Raw genomic sequence first — 25,499 nt, 5'->3', positions numbered from 1 at the left:
TCTGTAACTTGTGGTTTGTCTAACTAAAGGGCAAACAAAAGAAAAAGGAGAACATTGTTTTCTTTCTCACTGTTTCATATCAACTAACCTGTCATCAGATTTCACCAGTCATCAACTTCTGTATGAGTTTGCTGAAATGTCCCTGCAGACATGCAAGGAACATGAATTGAGAATAATGTTTGAAAAAACCATTACAGTAACTTTTGTTATATATTTTTGCTAATTCTTTTTGTAAAAACACAGGCAGAAAAGATGACAGGGAACATTAACAATAAGAGAAGTTTGACAATTTACACTTCAAGCCCTGTTTACATGAAAATGTTTTCAGGTGAAAATGTTAAACTTCTGGTGCATTTTGGCTGTTCGTTTACATGACAACGCGCTTTGAGCCCACGAAGGCACAATTTAAAAATGGCTTTGCTCTGGTTTCCGTCTAATCAGGGGAAACACAAGTTTTACATAATAGTGCTGGCTGGTTCCTGAATTACCCAGGTTAAAATGAGTTCCTACTGAATCCGAATCCAAGGTTTCCATTAATCTGGATCATGAGTCCTCTGACTAGCTGCTAATGCTATGTACAAAAGGCGAATGAGTGAGAGCGGAGTAGCGGACTCACCGGAAACACCACTGACTCAGGTGGTGGTGATGTGATTCGACCAAAGCGGGTCGCTGACTTCACTCCAGTCAGTGATTTAAGTAAATAATAAGTTAAATATTCCAATAAATAAATACTTAAATACACTGGTGTTTGTTATGTGGCTGATGTAGTAGAAGTAGTAGTCGATGGGATGGGTGGGGGGTGGGGGGACTCAAGTGACTCAAGTGAACCGGATCACATTACAGAGTGACTCAGATTAACCTGAGTCCATAAAATGAATCGAGTTTACCACCACTATTCCACAACGGGAGGTACTGGCACACTATGGTTGCGACTTCTATGCTGTATGCACATGTTGTTGCATTACAAAACGCACACTGCCAACTTGTGGCCTGGCATGGAAACCAGAGCGCTTTCAGCATCTCTTGTGGTTCCATGTGGACAGTGATCATTTTTAAAACATTGCCGTCTGCACACGTTACGAAAACAAAAGCAGAAAAACTATACAGTTCCCAGCAGATTGTTCTCATGTAAACAGGGCCATAATGGAATTTTTTGAAACGCCCCAGTCTCCATCTCCAACTAATCAGGGAAACGCCTTTGAATTTAACGCTTCTTCAACAAAGCATTTCCTACGGCATTTACCTGGATCAGCTGAGATGCATTTCTTATATGCGCCCAATACTGAGCGTGTGTATACAACAAAATACACACCACCAACTTGTGGCCTGGCATGGAAACTAGAGGACTTTCAATATCTCTTGTGCTTCCATGTGAACGGCGATAATTTTCAGCTCGGCTGTTTCGACTAAAAAGTCGAGCTATTGTCGTAGCCTTGGCGTCAACTGCGTCAAAAACTTGAACACTGGCCATAACTCCAGAACGATGTGACTTAAACTGTTCGAATTCACACCATAGATGTCCGAGACTTTTAGTAGATACAAGTTCAAATCTTGGGAACCTTGACATCAAGTTAAAGGTCAGAGGTCAAGGTTTCTGAAAATCTTGTGAATGCAATAACTCAAGAAAGATGTAACCTAGGATGTTCAAATTCACACCATAGACGCACTGACTAAAAAGTTCAAGTTCCACAAAAACGTTTACGTTGGCCATAACTTGAGAAGTGTGACCAACGATATTCAGATTCACACCATAGCGTCTACTTAAAATCTTGGACTAGTTTGACTTTAAGGTTTGTGAACTCCCTCACATCGTCATATTTTAAGTCCTAGAACCCAGCTTAACAAATCAGAACCCATCTTGTGCAGCAAAAACTGCAGCACAAGAAAGAAGGTTGGGGCATGTATTTGTTTTTTTTTCCTTTCATTTCATTAAATCACAGGTCAGTTCAGATTAAGAGATAGCAGTGCAGTTTGTAGATTGTAATGCATAAATTTTTAAAATATTCCCAAATACTGCTATGAAAATTTTGAACTACTATTTACTAGTGGTTAAAAAAATTCACATGAACCACCATTCTTTGAATCAATAAATTTCAAACATGAACGTTTATTACACTGCAATACTGTTGTCAACCTGCATCCCCTTACATGTATGTGTCATCAGAATGGGAAGAAAAGTGATTTACGTCACTCTGAACATGGCATGGTTTTGGTGCCACATGGGTTCCTCTGAGAAACTGCTGATCTACTAGTATATACTAGTAAATACTAGTATTTTTCCACACAATCATTTCTAGGGAGAAAAGGTCTGAAAAAGAAAAAACATCCAGTGAGCAGCAGTTCTCTGGGCAAAAATACCTTGTTGATGCTAGGGATCAGATGAGAATTGGCAGTAACTCAATTAACCGGAAGGTCTGCGGAAGAACATCTTTAAGCCTTGAAGCAGATGAGCTACAGCAGCAGAAGACCACACCAGGTGCCACTTCTGCCAGATAAGGACAGGAAACTGTCTTGCACAGCCTCACCAAAATTGGACAATAGAAGATTGGAAAAATGTTGCCTGGTCTGATGAGTCTCGATTTCTGCTGGGTTGGTGATGTTTGGATGATACGGTGAGAATTTGGTGTAAACAACATGAAAACATGAGTGCATCCTACCTTGTGTTAATGGTCCATTTTGCTAGTGATGGTGTAATGGTGTGGGGGATATTTTCTTGGCACGCTGTGGGCCCCTTAGTACCATCATTTGAACACCCTAGCCTACCTCGGTATTGTTGCTGCTGACAACATCCATCCCTTTATGAAAAGATCGTACCCATCTTCTTATGGCGACTGGAATCAGGAAATCTCAAACTGGTTTCTTGAGTTCACTGTAGTCAAATGGCCTCCATAGTCAGCAGATCTCAATCCAATAGAAAACCTTTGGGATGTGGTGGAACAGGAGATTTGCGTCATGGATCTGTATCCCGACAAATCTGCAGCAGCTGTGTGATCGTATCAATATGGACCTAAATCTCTAAGAAACATTTCCAGCACCTTATTGAATCTATGACACAAAGAATTAAGGCAGTTCTGAATGCGAAAGGGGGTCAAACCCAGAACTAACAAGGTATACCTAACAAAATGACTCCAGTGTATATAGAGTGGAATTTTCTGAATTTTTGGCCATTGGGCCGAATTGTGGGTAATTTAAGCACCGAGTTTTGGTAAAAGAAGATTACTTGAAATATCAACCACAAAAAGTGTTTGTTTTTGTTTTTTATGTGGTCGTTGTGGATTTATTTATTTATTTTTTTTTGTCAAAGGATATTTTAAGTTTGATTGTCTGACTGCAGTTTCCACCCATCCCATCCATTTCTTAACTTCTTATCCAACTTTCACAGGGTAGCAGGGGGACTGCAGCCCTTCAATCTGACTTTAGACAAGAGGCAGGGTACACCCTGGAATCACCAGTTACCTAACATGCATGTGAATGAGGCCATTTTATCAGCCAATCATTGCATTTAGTGTCTGGATTTCAGAGTTAGACTCTGCCTTTAAAAAAAAAAAAACACCTGCCCAGAATCTTTCTTCTTATCCATCCATATTGCTTTTTTCTACACAAGAAAGAACTTTCAGACCCTAAAACAAGAGCTCAGGATAGAAACAAAAAATTCCACATGGCTTTCTCTTGATTAACCACGTCTGTACAGTTTTATGGCTGTGTTGTCTGTGCCATATATCTCCCTGTTTCCCCTCTGTGAGAGGCTCTCAGAGCTGTGGTCACTGTGTTCCTCTGGTGGCCTGTAGACCTCGTCTGCTGCTGTTGTGTCTTGTAGGGACTGCGTCGCGGTTTCTTCTACACACCAAATACAAACACATAAACACACAAATGCACGCGCATGTCTTGTCTCTGTCTTTCTCCCTTTCTGCCTGTTTTTGTCTCTCTCGCGCTCAACCACACACATCCATTGGGTTTCCGCCCCTCCACATCCTCTCCACCTCTATACTCTGGAGCCCATCTGTCTCTCTTTCCTCGCTCTTTTTTGTCGCAAGTTTTCCACCTCTTCTCTCTCCTCCCTCACTTCCAGCTGTGTTATACAGCTAAAGAATATAAGTAGCAGCAGGCTGGCTATAAATATTCCCTGCCCACCCAAGACTGTTAGGATTATTATTTTATATAATCACTGTGGTCTTTCTATAAACTGAACAGATTATTATCTGGTTTTTGTTTCCTTGTGCAGGTCCCTACTGCAGAAGGTAGCTGCTATGTCCATTTATTTATTTTTTTCATGGAACACTTTTCTAAGACGCTGATTGGCTGGAGATTAAAATGTACTTTAACTGGCACAGTTAACAGCATAGCCTCAGATGAGTTGAGTGGACAAAAAAAATCCAGGAGGAAAAGTGACATAGAGCTATAGAAAGGAAGGAAGGAAAAGAGCCACAAGAAGCTGGGTGATGGTCAGGACTGCTGTCGAAGGTGAAGAGGAATGCTGGATTTACAATGACAAAGCTCTGTTCATGTTTTCTTAAAATTGGGGGTTGGGCTCCTACTTGTTTACAGATGGAGCAGTTCTGTGTGCTGCTTCACTCTACAGCTGGGAGCCAGCTGCGTGAATCAACCTTTCCTCATCTGCTTTATCCATTGCCCCCCTGTTTCCTTTGCTTCTCCTCCTTAAAAGGAGTTCAAAGAAATCCTTGTGGTTAGGGCATTACCTATCTGCTATACAGGCACGCAGAAGTTAAGCAGAAGTAGTAGTAGAAGAAGAAAAGACTTCAGTACTTGGTAGACAGAGAAAAGAGGAAGGTGTGTGTGTGTGTGTGTGTGGGGGGGGGGGGGGGGGGGGGGGGCTGGAGGTAAAAAAGAGAAGAGGGAGGAGAGGAGCGGGGTACAGGAAACCACAGGTATGTGCAGCATGGTGGGTGGGTGGGTGGCCTAGAGAGAGAGGACAGAGAAGAAGTGAAAGAGTGAAGGAATAGTAAGTCATGGGGGCACTTAAGCCGAAGGAAGCAACCTTACATGTGTTGTCAGCATCACACCTGTCACCTTGACCAATTTCTTTTGGTTGAGATCCGTGAACTGAGGTCTGCTTTCCTGAGAAAGTGAAACTCAGTTGCCAGCAGTAGAAAACAGTGCTTGTACAGGCAATTGAATACAAGGAGAAGTGAACCGCTCCTAATCCTAAAACAAACACAATCAAGTCACTGACTGATGAAGCCAATAGTTACAAAGGTGATAAAACAGTAATCATGACTGTGCAGCTAAGGTTTGCTGTTCATGTGACAGTAAAGGAAGTTAATGATAGGACTTTCAGGACCAAAATATTTTCATTGCCAGTTTGTTAAGCAAAGATATTACCCTGCATTGTACAGTGTGTTTATAGCTCCTTTTTTTTCTGCAGCTGCTACTCCTAGCACCTAGTATTCATTCTTTGAGTTTTCTACAATTTTTTTTTTTTTGCTGGGGTTGATCTGTCTCATGCTTCCAGTGTTATTAGTTGTGCCGCGTAGCTGCACTCAAGCCCTCCAGTGCCCTGATATCTTTCATCAGTCACTCTGACTGTGCAACAACAAGGGATCAACGTTTCCTGCCATTTCGGGAAGGTGAGAGCCCAGCAGTGAGACATCACCACAACGGATTCCCCAGCACGTAGTTTACAGTACAGGGATACGTGAAGTGTGAACCGCTGGGGTTGAGACTGGGGTTATGGTGTTGACTGTATTTAACTACAGAGCTGCTCTAGTAAAGGATTCTTCTCTCACGACATGGCTGCAGACAACAACTAAGTAGACTTCCACTTTTTAAGCAAAGAGTTTTTTTTTTGTGTTTTTTTTTTGTCACGTAGAGTTTCTATCAGATGCATCAGACTACTGAGCCACATTTTTGACATGTGACTGTCACTGTCACACTTTCACACTTATTTCTGTTTTGTTATATTAAAGTGTAGTATTTTCATTAGAGTGAATTTTTTAAAATTTAATATTATTGCACACCTTTGCTGGTTTTGCTTGATAAATTTCTATTTTTTCTATGAAAAATGTGTTTGACTGTATCTGTTATATCTATATGTGCATTGTTCATTAGGCCTAATAGACCTAATATTTGTAACTCAGTATTTAAGCTGGGATTATACTTTCTGCGAGTCCGCTCAGGGTGAGCTCCGAGTGAGCGCAACAGTCTGTGTGGATATCTGCGTGCCTGCCTGTTTTGGTTTTTGTGACCGTGCAGACTCATCCATAGAGAATTTACATTACAATGCACCAGCTACGCATGTGCCCCAGGCAGCGGACTTCAAGTAGACTTCAAAGAAGTATAACAGGAATGACGGCTTGGCCATCAGATCTCCAGCTGTCTGGGTCAGGGTCCACAACAGAGTATAATCAAGACCTTAGAGCTTTATGGAAAACAAAGCAACACTTTCAGTGCCCAAGTTTATGACAGACACATTGAAAGTCCACACAAAGGGAGGCGATTAAAAATGGCTGCATGATTTTATAGTGTAAACAGTGGAGTGTGAAGAGGGAGGGCATAGAGTGGCAACTTCCCCTGAAATATAATTACCCCTGTAGGTACCCTCACCTAATGTGCGACGTCCATTGGATTTCTACTTCTATCCCACTATAATTTGTACTTTGTAGTCTTTTACTTGTTTTATAGATTTGAAAATGTAAATCTACTTAAATATTATACTGTATTATTAAAGCTATTAAGCAGTATATAAGTAATTGAAATCATCTCCAGCTGCAAGATTAAAATGATGTATTAAATTGTAATCCAATAATATTTAGGGAGATTATTATGAGAGCTATGCTGTATAATGCATACTTTTACTCCAGGTCCTTTAAGTATATTGTTTAAACATGTTGTGCACATGGGACGTGTGCAGTCCCATTTTTCATGTAATATTGTCTGTCCGAGCCTGGAAATTATATCCAATATTTTCTACACCATATTTCTGTATTGTATTTATTTCTGGTCAGACATGCCTTTGGGTCCCTTCCTGTTCATTAGAAAAAAAAAAAAAAATCCTGTTTTACTTGCAGTTGTGAAATTTGGAAGCACGGTGTCTTATAGTGATTTCATTACAGCATTAGGGGGCAGCACAGTGATACTGTTGTTAGTACTGTCACCTCACAGCAAGAAGGTCCTGGATTCTAATGGGTACATGTTCTCCCTGTGCCTGCTTGGGTTCTTCCCAAGTTCCTGTGGCTTCCTCCCACAGTCCAAAGACATGCATGTTAGATTAACTGGTGATTCTAAATTGGCCATAGGTGTGACTGTGAATCTCTGTCTCTGTGTGTTACTTCTGTAATGATCTGGCAGCCTGTTCAAGGTGTACCCAGCTTTTCACCTCATGATAGCTGGGATAGGCTCCAGGTCCCCCCGTGACCCTGAACTGGATAAGCGATTAAGAAAATGAACATGGGCTTCATTAGGATGGCGATGAAAGTCAGTTAAAAAATACTGAATGATTGTCTTGCTCGTCTGACACAATGAGGCTTATTTCTGTTCAGTATCTTTTTTTTTTTAAATGTCAGCCTTAGACTTAATGGGCATTAAAACAGTTTAAATCAAAGTCAAAACGGCTGTTACTAAGTAGATATGACATTAATCTTCCTTGCAGCAGTTCAGTAAGTAGAGCTTACTGTACATTACAGTGATGTCTCCAGCCCTGTGGCCTTTCAGTGGTCACACTATTGACCCCCATCACATTACAGCAGCTGCGAGGAATTCGCAGATTCTGGGTAAAAGGGGTAAAAAACACAAGGGTGGTAGGGTGGGGGAGAAAGGCAGGAAAGGGGGAGAGTCTGTGTTGGGGTTGGGGTGGGGGGGGTTACAAAAACAAAGGCAGAAATTAAAACAAAGTTTACCACTGAAGGCAAACAACAGGGTTAGAAAAAGTCAGCTTAAGAGGAGAAAAAGAAAGAAGGAGAGGCAAACAAATGAAGAAAATGAGGTAGAATCTGGGCTGCGGTTGGCCGAGGGCCCGAGCCCCGCCTTTGTGTCCCCCCCCCTCCCCGTCTCCAGCCCTAACACAACAGAATCCCCCACAAGCCCAGCCACATCAGGAACGGCTGGCTACATTATAGCTGCCATTATCGTCTCTCAAGTCATAACAGCCAGAGAACACCCACCTCGACTGCAACTCCGCCAAGAGGGGGAGGGACGAGGGAGAGGTCGCAAGAGCAGGAATGAGCAGAGGGAAGGAGGGAGCGAGGGAATGAGGGAGAGGGTGGAGGCAGCGGGGGAGAAGAGGGAGCAAGAGATAGTCAGAGATACAGAGCTATGGAAAAGGCAGAATTATAAGAGGACACCAGGGAACAGAGGAGAGGGTGGGGGAGAAAGACAGGAATAAAATGCTTTCAGATCAGTGTTTACGCTCAATGCAACAACCTCCAAAGATGTATGTTGAGTTTTATTTGGGCTGTTGAGTGTGTGTAAATCTTACATATATTATTTAGCAAACACACAAACAAGCAACGCGGGCCGAATACTCACATTCCCATGTGAGATTAGAGGAGGAACGGGGTTAAAAGGAAAGGGGATGTCATTAAATGCCGCTTTTTATATTGGCTGAGGAAGGAGAGGGGGGGGGGGGGGGGCACATGTGTGAGCCCCAGTTTAGTGTTTCACCCAAGAGAAAAGGAGTGTAGAAGTAGAGCGGATCAGACCTTTTGTCTGACACAACCAGTGACCTGTGGAAATGTCTGTCCTCTCTGGAGATTTCCTCAGATGCAGGAGGATCAGCACTTTATGGGAATGTCACAAATGGCCAAACTGTGAGAGACTAAACAATGTTCCTCTTTGTATCCCACAAACACAAACTATCACCTGAAAACTGAATCTGATGGGACAAATAACCAGTAAAAGCCCTAAAAAGCGTTGAGTCCAGTCAGATCCCTACAACAAACATACTACTAGTATATTCCTGTTTTTTCCCTTAAGCTGTTGTCACACCTGGAACTGTGGACTCTCTTTCTGGAGATTAACGTTGGGATAGTTTCCTCAGTTGGCCTGTCTCACATGTAGAACACAGCAAGAAATTTTTCATCAGATGTGTTTTTACTACTGTCTAGGCAGCACACATGACACTCACTTGCTAGTGGTGAATGATCTAGGATATTAGCTGCATTATCACTGACTTTTTACCACAGAGCTTGCCAGTTAAAGACCAGCTAATTTCCAATCCAAATGCACTGGCAGTTGTGCTCTCGCTGTTGAGTGAGTCCAAAAAAAGTTCAGGGCTGCGGTGCATGTGTGGAAACGGCTTCAGTGAAATTGTTTAACTTAAGTAATGCATTTTCCAGTGAAAAGTCATAGGCAATAAAATACTTTCACAGGATTCAATGAAGCCCTGTGAAAAAATAAGTACATCCCATGATTCGGAAGTTGTAGACCCACCTTTGACAGCAATAATCACATCATTGTTGAGCAAATGTGGCCCACTCAACATTGCTTTTTATTGAGATTTGGGGCATTCATTTATCCACAGCTCCCTCCAGGGCATTTCAGTCAGATTAAGGTCTGGACTTTGACTGGGCCATTACAACACGTGGATTCTTTTCTTTTTCAGCCATTCTGTTGTGAATCTACTGGTGCGTTTGGGAGCATTGTCCTGTTTCACAAACCGTCTTTCGGCCAAACTGTAGAGGTCATGGTCGACTCAGTGGCTGCAAAACAAGTCCAAATCATCACCCCTCCACCATCATGCTGCACTGTTGTGCTCATACGCTGTATTTGGTTTTCACCAAACGTGGTGTCTCATGACTAAGACATGCAGCATAGGTCCTTGAACCCAGGCTGCTGCATTTGACCCTGATGCATATGGTTGCCTGCTCAAACCGGCACCCACTGTCATGATCTTTAACATTTAGCATGCTAACTGAGGCCTGTAAAGTCTGAGATGAAGCTCTTGGAGGTTTTGCCTTTCTTTGAGCATTGCTTGGTCTGACTTTGGGGGTAAATTTGCTGGCATGTCCACTCCTGGGAAGATCGTGGCATTGTGTTAACACACACCTGAATGCTCAAGAGCAGCAAACTGCCAGAACGTTTGCTTTTATAGAACTGATCAGTCTTTGATGATCAGTGCATTTCATTCACATTGCATTTCATTGAACGGAAGCAGTAAGGGTGTACTTAGTTTTTCACAGGACTGCACAGAGTAATTTGAAACCTTTTTATTCCCTTCACAGAAGGCCTGCAGGCCACATCTGCTGTTTTACTTAGTATCAGCTTTTGCTGAATTGTGGGACTTTACAGTGCAGTGGTTTGGTTTCTGACACTGAATGAGTAATAGCCCAATAAAGGATACAAAACCATATTTTATTTATTGGTGGTAAGCTGTTTTAGTTTGGTTAGTAAGTAGGTAAGCTGGAATGGAAATTTATTAGGCTACACCACAGTCAAGACTACTTGGTGATGTTATTAAAATATTCATTAATTGAGGTGAGCTCATCTAATATCCATTAACGATGCCATCCAGCAGCAAGGCCATTCATGGGTTTGCCTCACTTTGGAAAAATAATGTAGTGTCACTAGAGCAGAAGCAAGTTTAAAAAGCCTCTCTTTTTTTCAAAATGGGATGATTCAGACTGTCAAACAGATTTTAATATTAGACGAAGATAACCAGTGTAAATACAAAATGCATTTTTTTAAATGACGATTTAACCACATCTTCAGGGCTTTTAGGCCCCCTTTCCTGTCTTTTATTAATCTCACCTCCTTTTGCTCAACTACAGTTCAGTTGGAGAAGTCCGGTTTGCTCCGTCACGGTTCCCAGTCAGTCAGCAAGCAACTCCCAGCTGCCATTCTCGGTCATCAACTCAGTGAACTGGATCTCTGACTATCCTCGATCTGGTTTAGTCAGGCAGGAAATAATCTCTGTAAACAGATGTCTGCTCATGAATATGAGGACTCTGTAAGGAAAGGACAAGATCTTTGCAACTCGCAAATGCTCCCGAAAAAAAAGAAGGCATTATTGAGCAGATACAGAAGACAGAATCATTTACATAGAAGACTGATATCTTTTCATTTTAATGAGTAGTTATGAGCATCTGACTCGGTCATAAATGTAACCTCCAGAGTTAGTGAACCTTGAATGTTTGAATGTGGAGGTTTTGGGTGTAGAAAGTGGCTGGACATCCTGTCCTCATCCTCAGCTCCCTGGTTCCTGCCCAGCTCGCTGTGCCGCAGTAGAGCAGATTTGTTTAGTTAGCCGTTTGATTTATGGCCTTGGGGTTTTTAATATGCTGCTGCCCTATCCCTCTCAAACCCAGCACCACAAAATTACACTGGGTAGAAAAATCCTTCAGAGTTTCTCACAAAATACTGACCTGAAATAGCGAAACACCTGTGTCAGCACCGTACATATGAAATCATCGTGAAATCCATGTATGATATGCATATACTGTGTGTGCGTGTATTTCATTCTGTGATGCTGACTGTAAAGGTTCACATGACTTTAACAGATGAAAGCCATCACCAGGTAGAGAAAAATACTGGAAACATAAGTAGTCTAATGCAGGATCCTTCTAAGAATTCCTCCTTCATCAAAATTACACCAAACAGTTTATGATGAAACTGGTTTGTGGAGGTGTTCATTCAACTATACGGTCATTTTGGAGGCTGCAGTTTCCAGTGCCTGCTGTTTGTAACACATGCACTGTTTGTGTATGTTGTAGGGAAACCTAACTTATATGAGACAGGGTTTCTCAGACATTTTCTAAACACCAGAGTGAACTATGTGCCATGGAAATTAATTGCACAAGACAGTTCAGTGTGTGTACACTGAACTCGCTGTATTACTCCCTGGACAAACATTTGCAAGCATATTTTTCAACAAATTCCAGGTTGCACATGTGCAGGTTGTCTAATGCTGAGATCTACCGCAATTTATCATGTTAAACACATTTGCCAGAACACACATGTGCACACTTACACTCTCCAAAACACTTTTCTAATACACACCTGCTACTGGCTTATAGCGTGAACTGCTTCAGTGTACCCATACGCACTGTGACACCCATTCTCTGAAGGCTTGGCAGTCACTGGATTATTCTGCATCCCTCTGGCGAGACTGACAGGTGTGTCCATTTGTGTGTGAGCACGCGCGTGTGTATGTGTGTGTCAGGCTGTTTGGGGGACCCCCTTCTTGGTATTTATGAGTTCTGGACAGCTGAGGTGCTCGGCGAGATCTCTATTTAGCACTTCCGGCTAATTATCATACAGCCATCCAAAGCCTGTGCTGAATATATGCAATTGCCCCTAGAGTCCCCAATTGCTAACTTTGCAAACCAGATCCCCACCCCCTGGTGGTTTGTGGGCTTAAATAGGTCCCTACTGCCCTTTTAGCACTTGTGCTACTGCATAACAGGCCACGCAACCTGTTACACTGAAACCAAAGAGCTTTGATCTGCAGAGGACAGGAGCACCCCCAGTTTGGGTATGAACACTTGTCACACTAACCCAAGCAGTGTGCTATTTGGACACAGCACCCAAAGCCAGATTAGTGTTTTTATTGTCACAGAGCACATACAAATAAAAACACACACACCTATGGACAGATGCATAAGAGTTGATTTTTTTTTTTTTTTTTTTTTTTGGCCTTTCTCCATTTGTTGTAGCTCAGATGTGAGTATACTAATTACCTTTGTAAACATGTAAGAACCTACAGTCCCAGCTGTTAGTACCTGCACTGATGTGGCTGGATGTAATGAGCAGGTGCTTGTCTCCTGAGCGCTCTCAGCTAGAATTACCTTACCCATATACTCTTGCTGAATGATACCCTCTCAATATGAGGCTCATACAAAAGGCTACTTTGTTCCACTTTCATTTTTCTCTGTTTGTCTTGCTAACATCACTAAACTTGTGTCCTTTAAGCTTTTTAAGGCAAAGCCCAGATTTTCTACTTCTGCATGCCTTTTCATGCACATCGCTACTGTGCAAGGTCTGTCAGTGGTGTTTCCCATGTACGAGAGTGTTTAGAGAAAGGAGATTACAGCCAACTCTGCTGTTTGTGTCGCCAGCTTTTGCCTAATCTGTTTAGCCACATCGAACCATCACATGACCAGACAGTAAAATATTTCATAATGGACTGTGTTTTATACAGTTGATATAAGGAGGGCTAACTAGTTGGAATCTCTATTTATGATAAAATTGTGGTGTGACACCTTTAATTTCTCAGAATGGCAGGTAGGTTTTATTTCCATCTTTGTATGGCTGTGGCTTCACCCAGTATAACTGTGCGCACCATGGCTTTTTCAAAGCAGTAAGCAAGCATGGCTTGTCAGCTGTTTAACATGATAGAAAGATTTTTAAGAGTTCTCTGAGTAAAATGTCAAAAACCTTAGATTTTCAGGGTCAACGCAAGAAAAAAAATGAAGTGCAAGTTACATTTTGTGTCAGCATAACTGTAATGGATGTTGCTTCCATTCCTTATAATTTCTCATGTCTCACTGTCAAAATAGTCCTCTTTTCCCATCATTTTAATCACACAAGCCCTGTTATTAAATGTTGAGGTCAAACTTTGTACTCAAGTAGCTGTAGCTATGAAATTAAGATTGCCGTGAGTTCTTCTACATTTGCTGCTTAAGAACATTTCACTTCAATGTGCAACTTTTACTTAAGCAGTGGATTTGGTGTTTTAAACCCAGACTGTTTAAAATAAGTATGACTCAAGCTTTTCAGAAAGCTTATTTTGTCCACAAACTGTTTTGCTTAGTTTGGTTTGGCCTGTTATTAACATCCTACGTGTTCTTTCTTTTTTTTCTTTTTCACTCAACCACAATTGTTCTTGTATATTTGGATTTTCTTTCTGGTGGAGTTCAGTTTTGTTTGGTCGAGCTGGATTTGTTTGGCTTTACTTCCCTTCATCCTAACCGTGTCCTCGTCTCTCCCTCTCTCTGTGTGTCAGGTCCAGGGTGTAAGGGGGAGCATTAGGTCTCAGAGCTCCAATGCCAGTGGACATGCAGCCACACCAGGGGCTGTATTACTATGAGACCTCACCCAGCCAGCCCTCCAGAGGGTAAGACGGCAGCTGGCGTGCACCACGTCCTCGCTCGTTGCTTCGCAGCTATTTTATGTGAAAGCAGCTTAAAAGAATAGCTCGACATTTTCAGCAAATCTGATAACAATGTAATCGCCATCATTATTATTACACACACACACACACACACACACACACACACACACACACACACACACACACACACACACACACACACACACGACATGCACACACAATGCCGAATGGAAGGTATGTGCTACAGCCTGGAAGATAAACTAATGTTACTGGCTTACTTCAAAAACAGCTTTAATATTTCTGTTCTGTAATTTATCAGTTTATTTACATTCTGATACTAGTTTATCTACAATTTAAAAATGTCTGGCCAAACTGAGCTAGAATATCTGCTCAGCACTGATCTGCAACTTCTCCTACCCGTGGCACAGGGTTGTCAGGTGTGGGTGTTGATTAAGCTTTTGTGACTCCAGGATGTAACTCCCCCCAAAAACCACAATAAGTAAAGTTTGTAGGTGTATTTTTTTGTTCTGCGGACTAGACTTGTAGACTAGATCGTCTCATTTCTTGCCAGTTTTTATGCAAAGAATGGCCCAATTTTCTCATCTCAAATAATGAGAGCTGTTTCTTTAAAAGTTGTGTGTTTCTTTTTCTAATCTTGCCACAGAGCAGCCAAATCTGAGAGATCTTGTCATCTGACTTTTCCTTTTTTTTTTATTAACAAGAAATCACAGCAACTCTCCTAGAAAGCAGAGATGATTGTTATTTTAGCAGCTTAGAAATTGTTCCTATTTTAATCACACAGATATTCCCGGGGCACAGAAGTTCAGATATTTCTGCAATTGTCGCGTACACAGTGCTAACTCAGCCCCTCACGCCTCCTCTATCCAGCGTCTCTCCTTTTCCTCCCTCCCTCCCTCCCTTCTCTCATGCCACCCAGGTTGCGGGTGGACTCGGCCTCTCTCTGACAGCTGCTAATTACAGGCTGACCAGGCCCCGCTGCGCTCTGCATGACTGCCTCGCGCCCCACTCAGGTTACCCAGAGTGAGGGAGAAGCAGAGAGAGTTGGAGAGAAAGGTGGCTGGGCAAGACAGAGAAAAACAGAGGAGCAGGAGGAGGGGGAAGAATGGAAGATAGAAAGCGACAGAAAAGACAGAAAGAGAGCGAGAGAAACAGAAAAGTACAACAGAAGGGGTGAATGGGAAAAAAGTAAGAATGGGAGGGAGGTAAATTTGGGGGGAACCAGCAGAGTGGATTAGAGAGGACAGATTAAGCTCCTGTGTGGAATACACGTTGTGGTAAAAGAATTAAAGAACTGAAAGGGCGACTTAGGAGAAGGTAGAGAGATGCAGTCTGTCCCTTTTTAGAGGGAGAGGGATGGAGAAAAGGAGGAAAAGAACAGGAGAGACCAATTCTGAACTACCCAGTGAGAGTAAAGAAATGTCAGAGAATCCATTGAAATTCATGAAGACTGGAAAGTTCCAATGAAGCTTCATGTTTCTCGCTTAGTAGGGGAAAACCCAGATGAGTAAGTTTCCACAGTGTAGACCAAAATAAGGGCTGTGTACCATCTAGTGGTTAGATTTAGACATCACAACAGCTGAAAGCAGATTTTTGGGGTGTTTTTTGTAGTTCAACTCTTCAGGCACTTCTTTTTTCCAGGCAGAAATGAATGCTTTTGGTTACAGACTTGATATATAAACACTTTCCAATAAGCATAATCTTATCCCTTCATCCTGCTTTCATTTATTTATTTGTTTTGGTTTAGATGACTCAGTTTATTTAATGAACATGATTATAAATGACATCCAGCCCTCTATGATTTTTGAGTTTGAATAGATTTAAGGTATTCAATCCTTCCATTACAGTTTCTTTACATCAGATATATGTACAATCTGTTTACATATGTTAGAGCCCAAATAATCTCCGTCAGGTTTAAAGGGATAGAAATGCTATAGGGGAATGTTCAACAGTTTTATAACTCAGAAAACCACTCTTGCAGTTATCTGATATAATTATCATATACAACCATCATATTCCTTATCACAGTTCCCTTTCTGGGTATTTGCATTGACCATTTTACGTGTTCATTTACATTTTTTTTTTTTTTTTTACTGCTTTTCTCTGACGTTCGCAGCATAGTCCCATCAGATCAGTCTCCCTACAGTGATGTGTCCTTGCTGCGTGCTTCGCTCCTCCACGGCCAACCCCAAGACTGCCACGCTATGTATAATCCCATGACTTCCAGCATGACTCATGGATCAGGAACAGAACAGGGGATTGGCCCCTGCTTGGATCAATATATGAGGCACCCTCAAGCCGCACCACCCCACGGTATAATGGGCCACAGGGGCATGCCGCCCACTGAGGGTGAGTCAGAGTATCTTTTACATCCCCATTAACCTCACAGATGCTGTTGATTTTGACTTAAGGATACCTGAGAGACTGAAACAACAACAACAACAACCAAAAAAAAAAAAACAATGTACAAACTGAAAGCTAGCAGTTGGCTGGCTTTACTATGGAGATAAAAATCTCCATAGTAATGAATGCTGTTGCTGATGTGTTACAGTGCCTTTTTTCTATTTATACCTCATGTTACTCACTTTGCTGTATTTTTAAAAAATATTTTCCTATTACTTATTACATCTAAAAGTCTAAAAAGAAAAAGATCCAGAATAGACAACCACAAGAACACGTGTCATTACAGAAAAATACACATTTTAAAAGACTTGTTGACATTATACCTAAAAGCACTATATAGCCAGTCTCAAGATATCTCCTCTTGCTCAAATAGTTAGCATTTTTAGATATACAGGACTACAGGTCAACCTAATATGCTGTTGAGATTTTGAACATGTGCACGCTTTCTTCTTTATGACTCCGTGAGCTACAGCAACCCATAGATCCTGTCTCTAATTTAGATCTGTGGAGCAGCATGTTTCAGAGTGTCTGTCTGCCTGTATTGTTTTGCAGGTGGCAACAGCACCCCCTACTGTAACCAGAACACCATCATGTCTCATCACAATTTCTGCCAAGTTCAACCAGGCTCTGATCAGATTGGGTCGGGAGATGGTAAGGAGACACTCACACAAGGAGTCTTAATTTGGATCAAAGACATTTTGCATCCTGAAATTTAACCCTCCTGCTCTAATTGTCCTCCATCCTCTTCAGGCTCGAGGTTCTCCACACCTCGTTCCATGCTTAAGTTGAGCAAAAAGAGAGCTCTGTCCATCTCTCCTCTGTCTGATGCCAGTGTAGACCTGCAAACGGTCATCCGGACCTCACCCAACTCCCTAGTGGCCTTTGTCAACTCACGCTGTAACCCCAATGGTGCCAGCTCCTATGGCCATCTCTCTGTGAGCGCAATGAGGTCTGATATCACTTGATTTTATATGTTAATCAGCAGAAATTGATTTGAAAGTTACTGTTATGCTCCTTACGCCCTCCATCAATGGATAAAGACTTGAGGTTTAATATTTAAAGTGGACTTATTATGCTCATTTCCAGCTCCACATTTTTTTTCTTTGACCCTACTAAAGTGGCTTTGAATAATTCACAGTTCAAAATAATCCTTATTCACCTTACACTGGGGCTTAGTACTGCCCTTCCATTCATCTTCAGTCTGAAACAAGCTTCTTTAGCACTTGTCTTTCTTCTGATTGGCTGCTCCTCATAAATGAAGTTTAAAGAGCACCTGGGAGCAACTCCTGTGCTCACAGCCACAAAAGTGTGCCTGAGATGATCACATTAGGCATATCTTCTCCCACTGACATCATTCTTTAGAAGAAAAAAACCCATCATTTAGAGCAGTCTGGCTTTAAATTGCTTCAGGGTTTCTGGGATTACTTGCATATATGCTGACCGTATTATTTGAAACTTTGGTCAACTTTAATATGAGCATCCACCATTGCAAATAAATATTTAAATAGCCCCATGACGAAGATGGATGAATAGATGGATAAATGGATAAATAAATAAACCATAATAGGTCCACTTTGAGGTATTTGAAAGTAATCTGCTGCACATTCCCTGGTTTTGCTGAGGTTTTGCTTTGATGCTTAAATTGTGTTGATAATCCCTCTCCTCTCATTTAGTCATATCCCCACTCCAATATTTATCACCAAGTGTGATGTGATGACATCCCTTAAGCTGCTCCAGATGGTGACACATGGTTCAGCAGGGTGGCTTCAAATAAGAAAAGCAAATTATATGAAGTTCAAAGACATGTGTTTCTTTTCTTTCTTTTTTAAAAGAATTGGCAAAAAAAATACAATAAGACTGAAAATCAAACCCCATCATCTTTCAGCAAACTAGCTGGTGATTTTATGAATTTAATTCAAGTATCTCATTAGTTGCTCAGTCTGTGTTCTCAAATTATTTATTTTTTGTTTTTTGTCTCTTGCTCCACAGTCCATCACTGGGCTATTCCAGCAATATAAATTGCCAATCCAGACAGCAAGGCTCTATGTACGGAGGTGGTGGGGGAACACCTCTAGGTGGACACACACCAGGCCCCTGCCAAGCTTCCCGTTTACCTCCCCATAATCCTCGTCTCCATGCGCCGCCCAAACATGGACATGTAAGATAATTCTTTCATTCACTTCACAAAGAGTAATCCAGCAAACCCTCTGCTTCTGACAGCTGGGAGATGATAGATGGAAGGTGGGAAGAGAAAGCTCAGGTGGACAAATGATAGTGAGAATGAATGTGAATTTTATAAATGCGTTGTTATAAATCAAGAGAAAGACACAGGCTATTATTATGAGAATATTGTTTTGCAGCTGAAGACAGAGCCAGGGCTTGGAGGTGTGATCGATGGCATGAATGTGAAGAGCCTGGAGGAGAGGTCAGAGGGAGACGTAGCTAGTCCTTCTTCCACTGGCACTCAGGTACAGTAATGATGGCCGTATGTCAAAGTGAAATAAATGCTGAAATGCTTTCCAGTTTTTCACTGTGTTTTTGTAGCTGTGGATGCTGAATTCCATACATATGTGTCAGCAGGACCCTCTCCTGGGCCTTCTGGATGGCCGAGATGATTTGGACAAGGAGGACGGGAAGCCTGAACCAGAGGCAATCTATGAGACCAACTGTCACTGGGAGAGCTGCAACAAGGAATTTGATACACAAGACCAGCTAGTTCATGTAAGACTAAAAACAGGGCTGCCAGCTTTCAGGTACCAGTTGAAGAGAGGTTCAGAAAGGATTTTTGATAGCTTTGTATTATATATGATGTCACTTAACAGTAATTTGGGTGAACTGATCCTTTAAATAGCCCAGCTGAAGAGATGCCATAGAGATGCCTGTTAGACCCTCACCTATCGTGCCCTCCATATCGGGGATATTTATTCATTAGGAAATAATTCATGAAGTTACCACTAGGGTGCCATGTGCATATATGCCTGTAGCCTTTCTTAATTGCAGACACCCACCTGTTGCAAATGTTTAATAAACTCAGAGGAAAGACTCTTCTTCTTTTGGCTGCTCCATTTAGGGGTCACCATCGGGTCATTTGCTTCCATCTCACCCCATTCCTAACATCCTTCTAGCAAACTTCTTCATATCCTCCTTTACCATATCCATGAACATTCTCTGTGATCTTCCTCTTTTCCTCCTGCTCGGCAGCTCCATCTTCAGCATCCTTTGTTCAGTGTATCCACTGCCCCTCCTCTGCACATGTCCAAACCATCTCATCCTTTCCTCTCTTACTTTATCTCCAAACTGCTCAGTGACGTACTCATTTCTAATCCTGTCCATCCTGGTCTCTCCCAATGAAAATCTTAGCATCTTCAACTCTGCCAAATCCGTTAAGGACACAGAAACCTTCAACACCTGTAAAAGTTTTGCCAAAAGATGATACTGCCTACTATCACTAATAGTGAGTCTTTTTGTTTATCTGTTTACAGCACATCAACAACGAGCACATCCACGGAGAGAAGAAGGAGTTTGTGTGTCACTGGCAGGAGTGCTCTCGAGAACAGAGGCCTTTCAAAGCCCAGTACATGCTGGTGGTTCACATGCGCAGACACACAGGAGAGAAGCCACACAAGTGCACCGTGAGTGCACAAGTCTTTTGTCTCTTAGTTCTTATTTCTCTATCCTTATCTAGATATCTAAAATTGCAAGGTACTTTTGGGTTCCACCAAGACATGTTTCCTATTTTCAGTGGTGACTGGCAATTCTTTCTTTTTAGACTTTCTTTACTGTACCGTAGCTCGAATGTTGTATTTGTATAGGACCATAGCCTTGTTGTCCAAGGTTCTGATCATTCCTTTCTTTTTTTGCAACTTAGCTGTTGTTACACCATTAATTAAACACCTATGTATATTTGCTGTTTTAGTTTGAAGGCTGTAATAAAGCCTATTCTCGCCTGGAGAATTTGAAGACCCACTTGCGCTCTCACACTGGGGAGAAACCATATGTGTGTGAACATGAAGGCTGCAACAAAGCCTTCTCCAATGCTTCAGACCGGGCTAAACACCAGAACCGAACTCATTCTAACGAGGTACTGCAGTGTTCACTGCTGAAAAGTAATAAAGCAATGAATGCACATTGCTAAGACGCTTGTCTCTTTTACAGAAACCTTATGTATGTAAAATCCCTGGTTGTACGAAGCGATACACAGATCCAAGTTCTCTTCGTAAACATGTAAAGACAGTACATGGCCCTGAGGCTCACATCACCAAGAAGCATCGTGGAGACACTGGCCCTCGTCCCCCTGGTTCAGTTATGAACACTGGAGGTCCCAACTCTGAGCTGATGCTGGACAAAGAGGAGACACGCAGAGAAGACTGCAAACTATTGGCTCCTGAGACTTCTCTGGTGAGGAATAGAGTTTATCTTATATCATTCAAATGAATAAGATAACAATACTCCAGTGCAGTGGAAAAAAATAGGGACCTCTTCCATAGTTTTAGTTAATTTTTTAGCCCATTCTAAAATGAACTCTTGTTTCTCACATCTTTCAGAAATCCCAACCAAGCCCTGGTGGTCAGTCGTCCTGCAGTAGCGAACGTTCTCCACTGGGGAGCACCAACAACAATGACAGCGGTGTGGAAATGAACCCTAATGCAGCGGGCAGTCTAGAGGACCTCACAGCATTGGAAGATGGAGTTGCAGGTGGAGGAGGCGGAGGCGGAGGGGAGCCGGGAACAATGGGAATGTCAGCACAGGCTCTGAAGAGGCTGGAGAACCTAAAGATTGACAAATTGAAGCAAATCCGCAGACCAACTCCTCCTGGACGCTGTGCCAGCAACAAGCTTCCTGCAATACCTGGTACATTAAACAACTTAAGATGTAAAACCAATGTGCAAAAACAGAACTACTGCTGCTGATCTTAAATATATGTTTTTATTACATGAACAGTTCAGTAATGTTTTCACTGGAACACATTAAAATACCATTTAAAAAAAAATCTTAATTTGTAACAATTTAATATTTCTAAGCAATTTCCTCCTGGATGTTTATTTTCAGGTTCAGGGGAGAGTATGGGAATGTGTGCACCTTCTCCACTTCTGTCAAATCGACGTGTTATGGAGCTGTCCAGCCATGAGCTTGGAGGGGGAACGGTTGCTTGCTCTACTAATGACAGGAGAGGAAGTGGCACCAGCAGTCTAAGCTCAGCCTACACTGTCAGCCGTCGTTCCTCTATGGTGTCTCCTTACCTGTCCAGCCGACGCTCTAGTGATGGCTCACAGCTGGGGGCAACAGTTGGGGGAGGATGTCACCTTCTAGGCCCAGAACAGATTGGGGGAGACCCTCTTTCTCCTGAGACCAATCGCAGAGGAGCCCCGTGTCCTGGAGGAGGGTTGCCAGGTCTTCCTAATTTAACACCTGCTCAGCAGTACAGCCTAAAGGCCAAATACGCTGCAGCCACTGGCGGACCACCACCTACTCCTTTACCCAATATGGAGCAGTCAGTTGCTCCTGGCAGAAGAGGGGGTGTTTTGAGTGAGTACCAGGGTCAGCCTTTGCCTCCTTTCCTTCAGCAAGGTGGTCCTCGTAGGCATAGCGCCAACACAGAGTATGGTACTGGTGTTATTTACCCTCACCAAGCTCCGGGTAATAACAACAGGCGAGCCAGTGACCCAGTACGAGCTGCAGCTGATCCTCAAGCTCTTCCCAAGCGCTTCAATAGCCTTAATAATGTAGCCATGATGGGCCGAAGGAATGCACTGCAACACCGTGGCTCTGACACCAGTCTTACCCGCCATATATATTCCCCCCGGCCTCCTAGCATTACAGAGAATGTAATGATGGAAGCTATAGGTATGGAGCCCCATCACACCCCTGCTGATACCAGGGATCGTTCTATGATAATACCACCTGGAGAGAGAAACTTCATGGGATATCACCAACACAGTCACACCCTTGGAGGAGTAGATGGAGGCCCCATTTCAACTCAGCTGTCCCCGAGGCATGATGCTCTGAGCTGCCCTGACAGGGGTTACATGCAGCGGCAATACCAGAGCCAGGGAGGGGATGTCACTTCCAGCGCTGGTGTAAATCCAATGGGCCAGGCAAGACCTGTTCATTCAGAGGGCATGTCAAATGCACTTCTCCAACAAACTGAGTACAGTATGAGCAATTGCCAGCTCAGTCCCTCTGGCCCCCATTACCCTAGTGTAGGCCAAGGTGGTGATTCTGGAGGTCCCTGGAATGACACCCACAGCCAGGTCCAAACTTCTGGTCATACTCTTCAAAATCAGCAAGCTATGCAGTATTCAGAAACTAGCTTGCACCCTCAACAGACACAGGCTCACTTCAACAATCAAACAGGCCTCTACAACAGTTCTGACGGGACCCACAAACTCATAATCAAGCCTGAGCAGCAGTTCCACCCTGGAATGGGAGCTGGAGATGCCTGTCAAAGTGCTAAGCTCCATCAGCAACGAATGCTTCTGCAGCAAACCCAGGGTTACCCACAACAAACAGGCCAAGTAATGATGAGGAACTCTAACAACCCCAGGTGTGACTTTCAAGGGCCAAACCAAAACACTTTCCCCAGTGGAGATGGATTGAGCCTGGGCTGCGCTGGCTCTGCGCTGGCTGATGGCCAGAGGTCAGAAACCCCAATGATGCAGGTGAAGGAGATGATGGTGAGAAACTATGTTCAGTCCCAGCAAGCACTCATGTGGGAGCAGCAGCAAGAGCAGCAGAGTGGATTAAAACCTTCTCCGCTGTCTGACAATATGGATATGAGTGGTCAGACAGCAATGATGCAGCACAGTCCACAGCACCAAAACCAAAACCTTTATTCCACCCAGACCTATCCTTATCCCAACCAGAACCTGGCCATGAGTCCTCAGGCCCACGGCCGTGTGCCAAGCTCAGTAACACCTAAAGACCAGCAGATGGCAGGTCTCCAAGGTTCATGTTATAGCCAGGAAATGGTGGTCCCCAGACCTCCTCAGGGCCGAAAACCTCTTAGCCGCCAGAGTAGTCTGTCACAGGTGGGAGGAGGCTACCTCGGCAGCCCACCGCATCTGAGCCCTGTTCACTCCACTTCCAGTCCCAGACGAGGAGTTCGACTTCCCCCTGTCCAGCATTCGCAGCATCCGCAAAATGAAATGTTCTCTCCTTCCAACAACAACAACATATACTACTCCGGTCAGATAAACATCGGTATGGAGAAAAACATGGAATCCCAGAACGGGCCTTGTCTTAACCAGCAGCATGGTATGGGGTCCAGTCTGGACCCAGCAGGACGCACAAAGTCCACCCCCTTGGCTAACTATCCTGAGTCTGGCCCCATTTCAGATGCCCTAGAAAACTTGGACCTGGACAATGCTCGCATAGACTTCACTTCCATTATCGATGATGCAGATTCTTCATCATTCAGCGACGTCAACAATCACATCCAAGGTCAGCCAGGATCTTCCTCCCAGGCCTCATCCCGTCTCACCACACCCCAGACTTCTGTCAACTTGGCTGCAGGGGCTGGCCTGTCTAACATGGCTGTGGGTGACATGACATCCATGCTAACCTCACTGGCTGGGGAGAATAAATTCCTGAATACACTGTCTTAGAAGACAACTCTTTGGCAGCTAAACAGAAATTAAGGCTAACAATCACACACTGGCCTTTACCAGGTTTCAATGCAACCAGCCTGGGGTTTAAGAACAGAAAACATAAATTCTGTTGCTTATTGTGATTTTTTCCTCTTGTACATTACAAGAAAGCTCAGTTGGATAAACACAGACAAAACAGAATAATGATCTGTGCTGTTTTATACCTGTATGCCTTTATATGTAAACCCAGCATATTACATACTTTCTCAAACTGGGATCCTGAGCTGGCGAGCATCTTTTGATACTTATCTGGAAAATTTTTAGTCGAGACCATGCTACTATTGTGATCCCATCACGCAGGCCAGAATTTTACAAATCCCCACCCAAAAACCTTAAAAACCAAAGGTGCCTGATCAGCGTCTCTCACTGTGTTGTTCTCCTGCTGACTTGGTACTTGGTATTTTTCTATGCCTATCTGTTAGACACAGAGCTATTTGCCTGAATGATGCTGAACTTTTTCTGAAGAGGCATTCCAGTCATGTATGGAGCAGAGAAGGATACATGTAAATAAGTTTATATACAGTGCCATGTATATGACATTAGATAATATCCCCTGTCTTAATAGATTGCTTGGTTTCTGAAGGCTAATGCTGCCGGATGTCATAGTAAAATGATTGGAAAGTTGAGAGGAAAAAAAAAATGCTTTTAGTGATTGTGAAAGAATTTTTTTGTATGACTAAATATTAATCTGCATTGCTAGGGATTTCTTCCAGAGCAATATCAGTATTCCCACACATGCACAGATGCAGACACATTCGCACACATGCACACGATCTCCCTGCATGTGACCACGCAGAGACACTCAGGATGTGTTTGAATCTTTGGTGTTCACATTACATGTATGTTGTAATTGCCTTTCCAGACAGAGAGTTTGCACTCCACATGTTTACTGTAATTTTTCCTTAAAGCAGCTGTCTATGTATTTTTTTTCATTTGTGTTTATAACTAAGGTTCATACAATGAGCAAAGCTCGAACATGACGTGTATCTGCAACCCCCCCCCCCCCCCCCCCCCCAACTACATGGCAATATGTCTAATATACTCAAACATGCCTTTCCTCAAAATTAGCCTTGCCTACAACTGATACGTGACTCAGCTGAGGGTGGTAGCTGTTCAGGCTATTCAGCTGTACTGATTTTTAATAGTTGCCCAATTGTTGAGATACTGAGGTACATTCATAGTACAGTGCTGCTGCACTTTGGCTCTAATTCCAAAGAGGAGTTACATGAAAAATGTTGCATTACTAATCCGTGATAGGACATCAAGGTGAGTATTTTTTAAAACAAATGCTACCACTGTAGTAGAATTTACATTTTATTGGCACACTGAGGTACTTTTGAGCTGTATCATACAGAGGTAAGCTGCAACGCTTTACAAGAGAACTAATTTTATACTGTGGCTTTGCACTGACTACAGCACTGTGTCTCTGT

General features: G+C 42.8%; 1 protein-coding gene across 1 annotated transcript in view; it reads left to right on the top strand.

Annotated features, from left to right (window-relative positions):
• The window catches only part of gli1 (GLI family zinc finger 1), a 54,258-nt gene extending 29,198 nt beyond the window's left edge, over positions 1 to 25,060 (top strand). Inside the window, exons 2-13 of the mRNA XM_030730411.1 lie at positions 13,895 to 14,005; positions 16,137 to 16,369; positions 16,976 to 17,074; positions 17,174 to 17,372; positions 18,413 to 18,581; positions 18,784 to 18,891; positions 19,004 to 19,144; positions 19,906 to 20,055; positions 20,340 to 20,504; positions 20,579 to 20,821; positions 20,968 to 21,274; positions 21,473 to 25,060. Of these exons, the coding sequence (XP_030586271.1) occupies positions 13,935 to 14,005; positions 16,137 to 16,369; positions 16,976 to 17,074; positions 17,174 to 17,372; positions 18,413 to 18,581; positions 18,784 to 18,891; positions 19,004 to 19,144; positions 19,906 to 20,055; positions 20,340 to 20,504; positions 20,579 to 20,821; positions 20,968 to 21,274; positions 21,473 to 24,027 (4,440 nt within the window). The 5' untranslated portion in view covers positions 13,895 to 13,934 and the 3' untranslated portion in view covers positions 24,028 to 25,060. The remainder of the gene's footprint in view (positions 1 to 13,894; positions 14,006 to 16,136; positions 16,370 to 16,975; positions 17,075 to 17,173; positions 17,373 to 18,412; positions 18,582 to 18,783; positions 18,892 to 19,003; positions 19,145 to 19,905; positions 20,056 to 20,339; positions 20,505 to 20,578; positions 20,822 to 20,967; positions 21,275 to 21,472) is intronic.
• The last annotated feature ends 439 nt before the right edge of the window (positions 25,061 to 25,499 follow it).

Source organism: Archocentrus centrarchus, chromosome 5 (genome assembly GCF_007364275.1).
Source record: "Archocentrus centrarchus isolate MPI-CPG fArcCen1 chromosome 5, fArcCen1, whole genome shotgun sequence".
NCBI classification, from domain to species: domain Eukaryota; kingdom Metazoa; phylum Chordata; class Actinopteri; order Cichliformes; family Cichlidae; genus Archocentrus; species Archocentrus centrarchus.
This window is presented reverse-complemented; position numbering and strand designations above follow the sequence as displayed.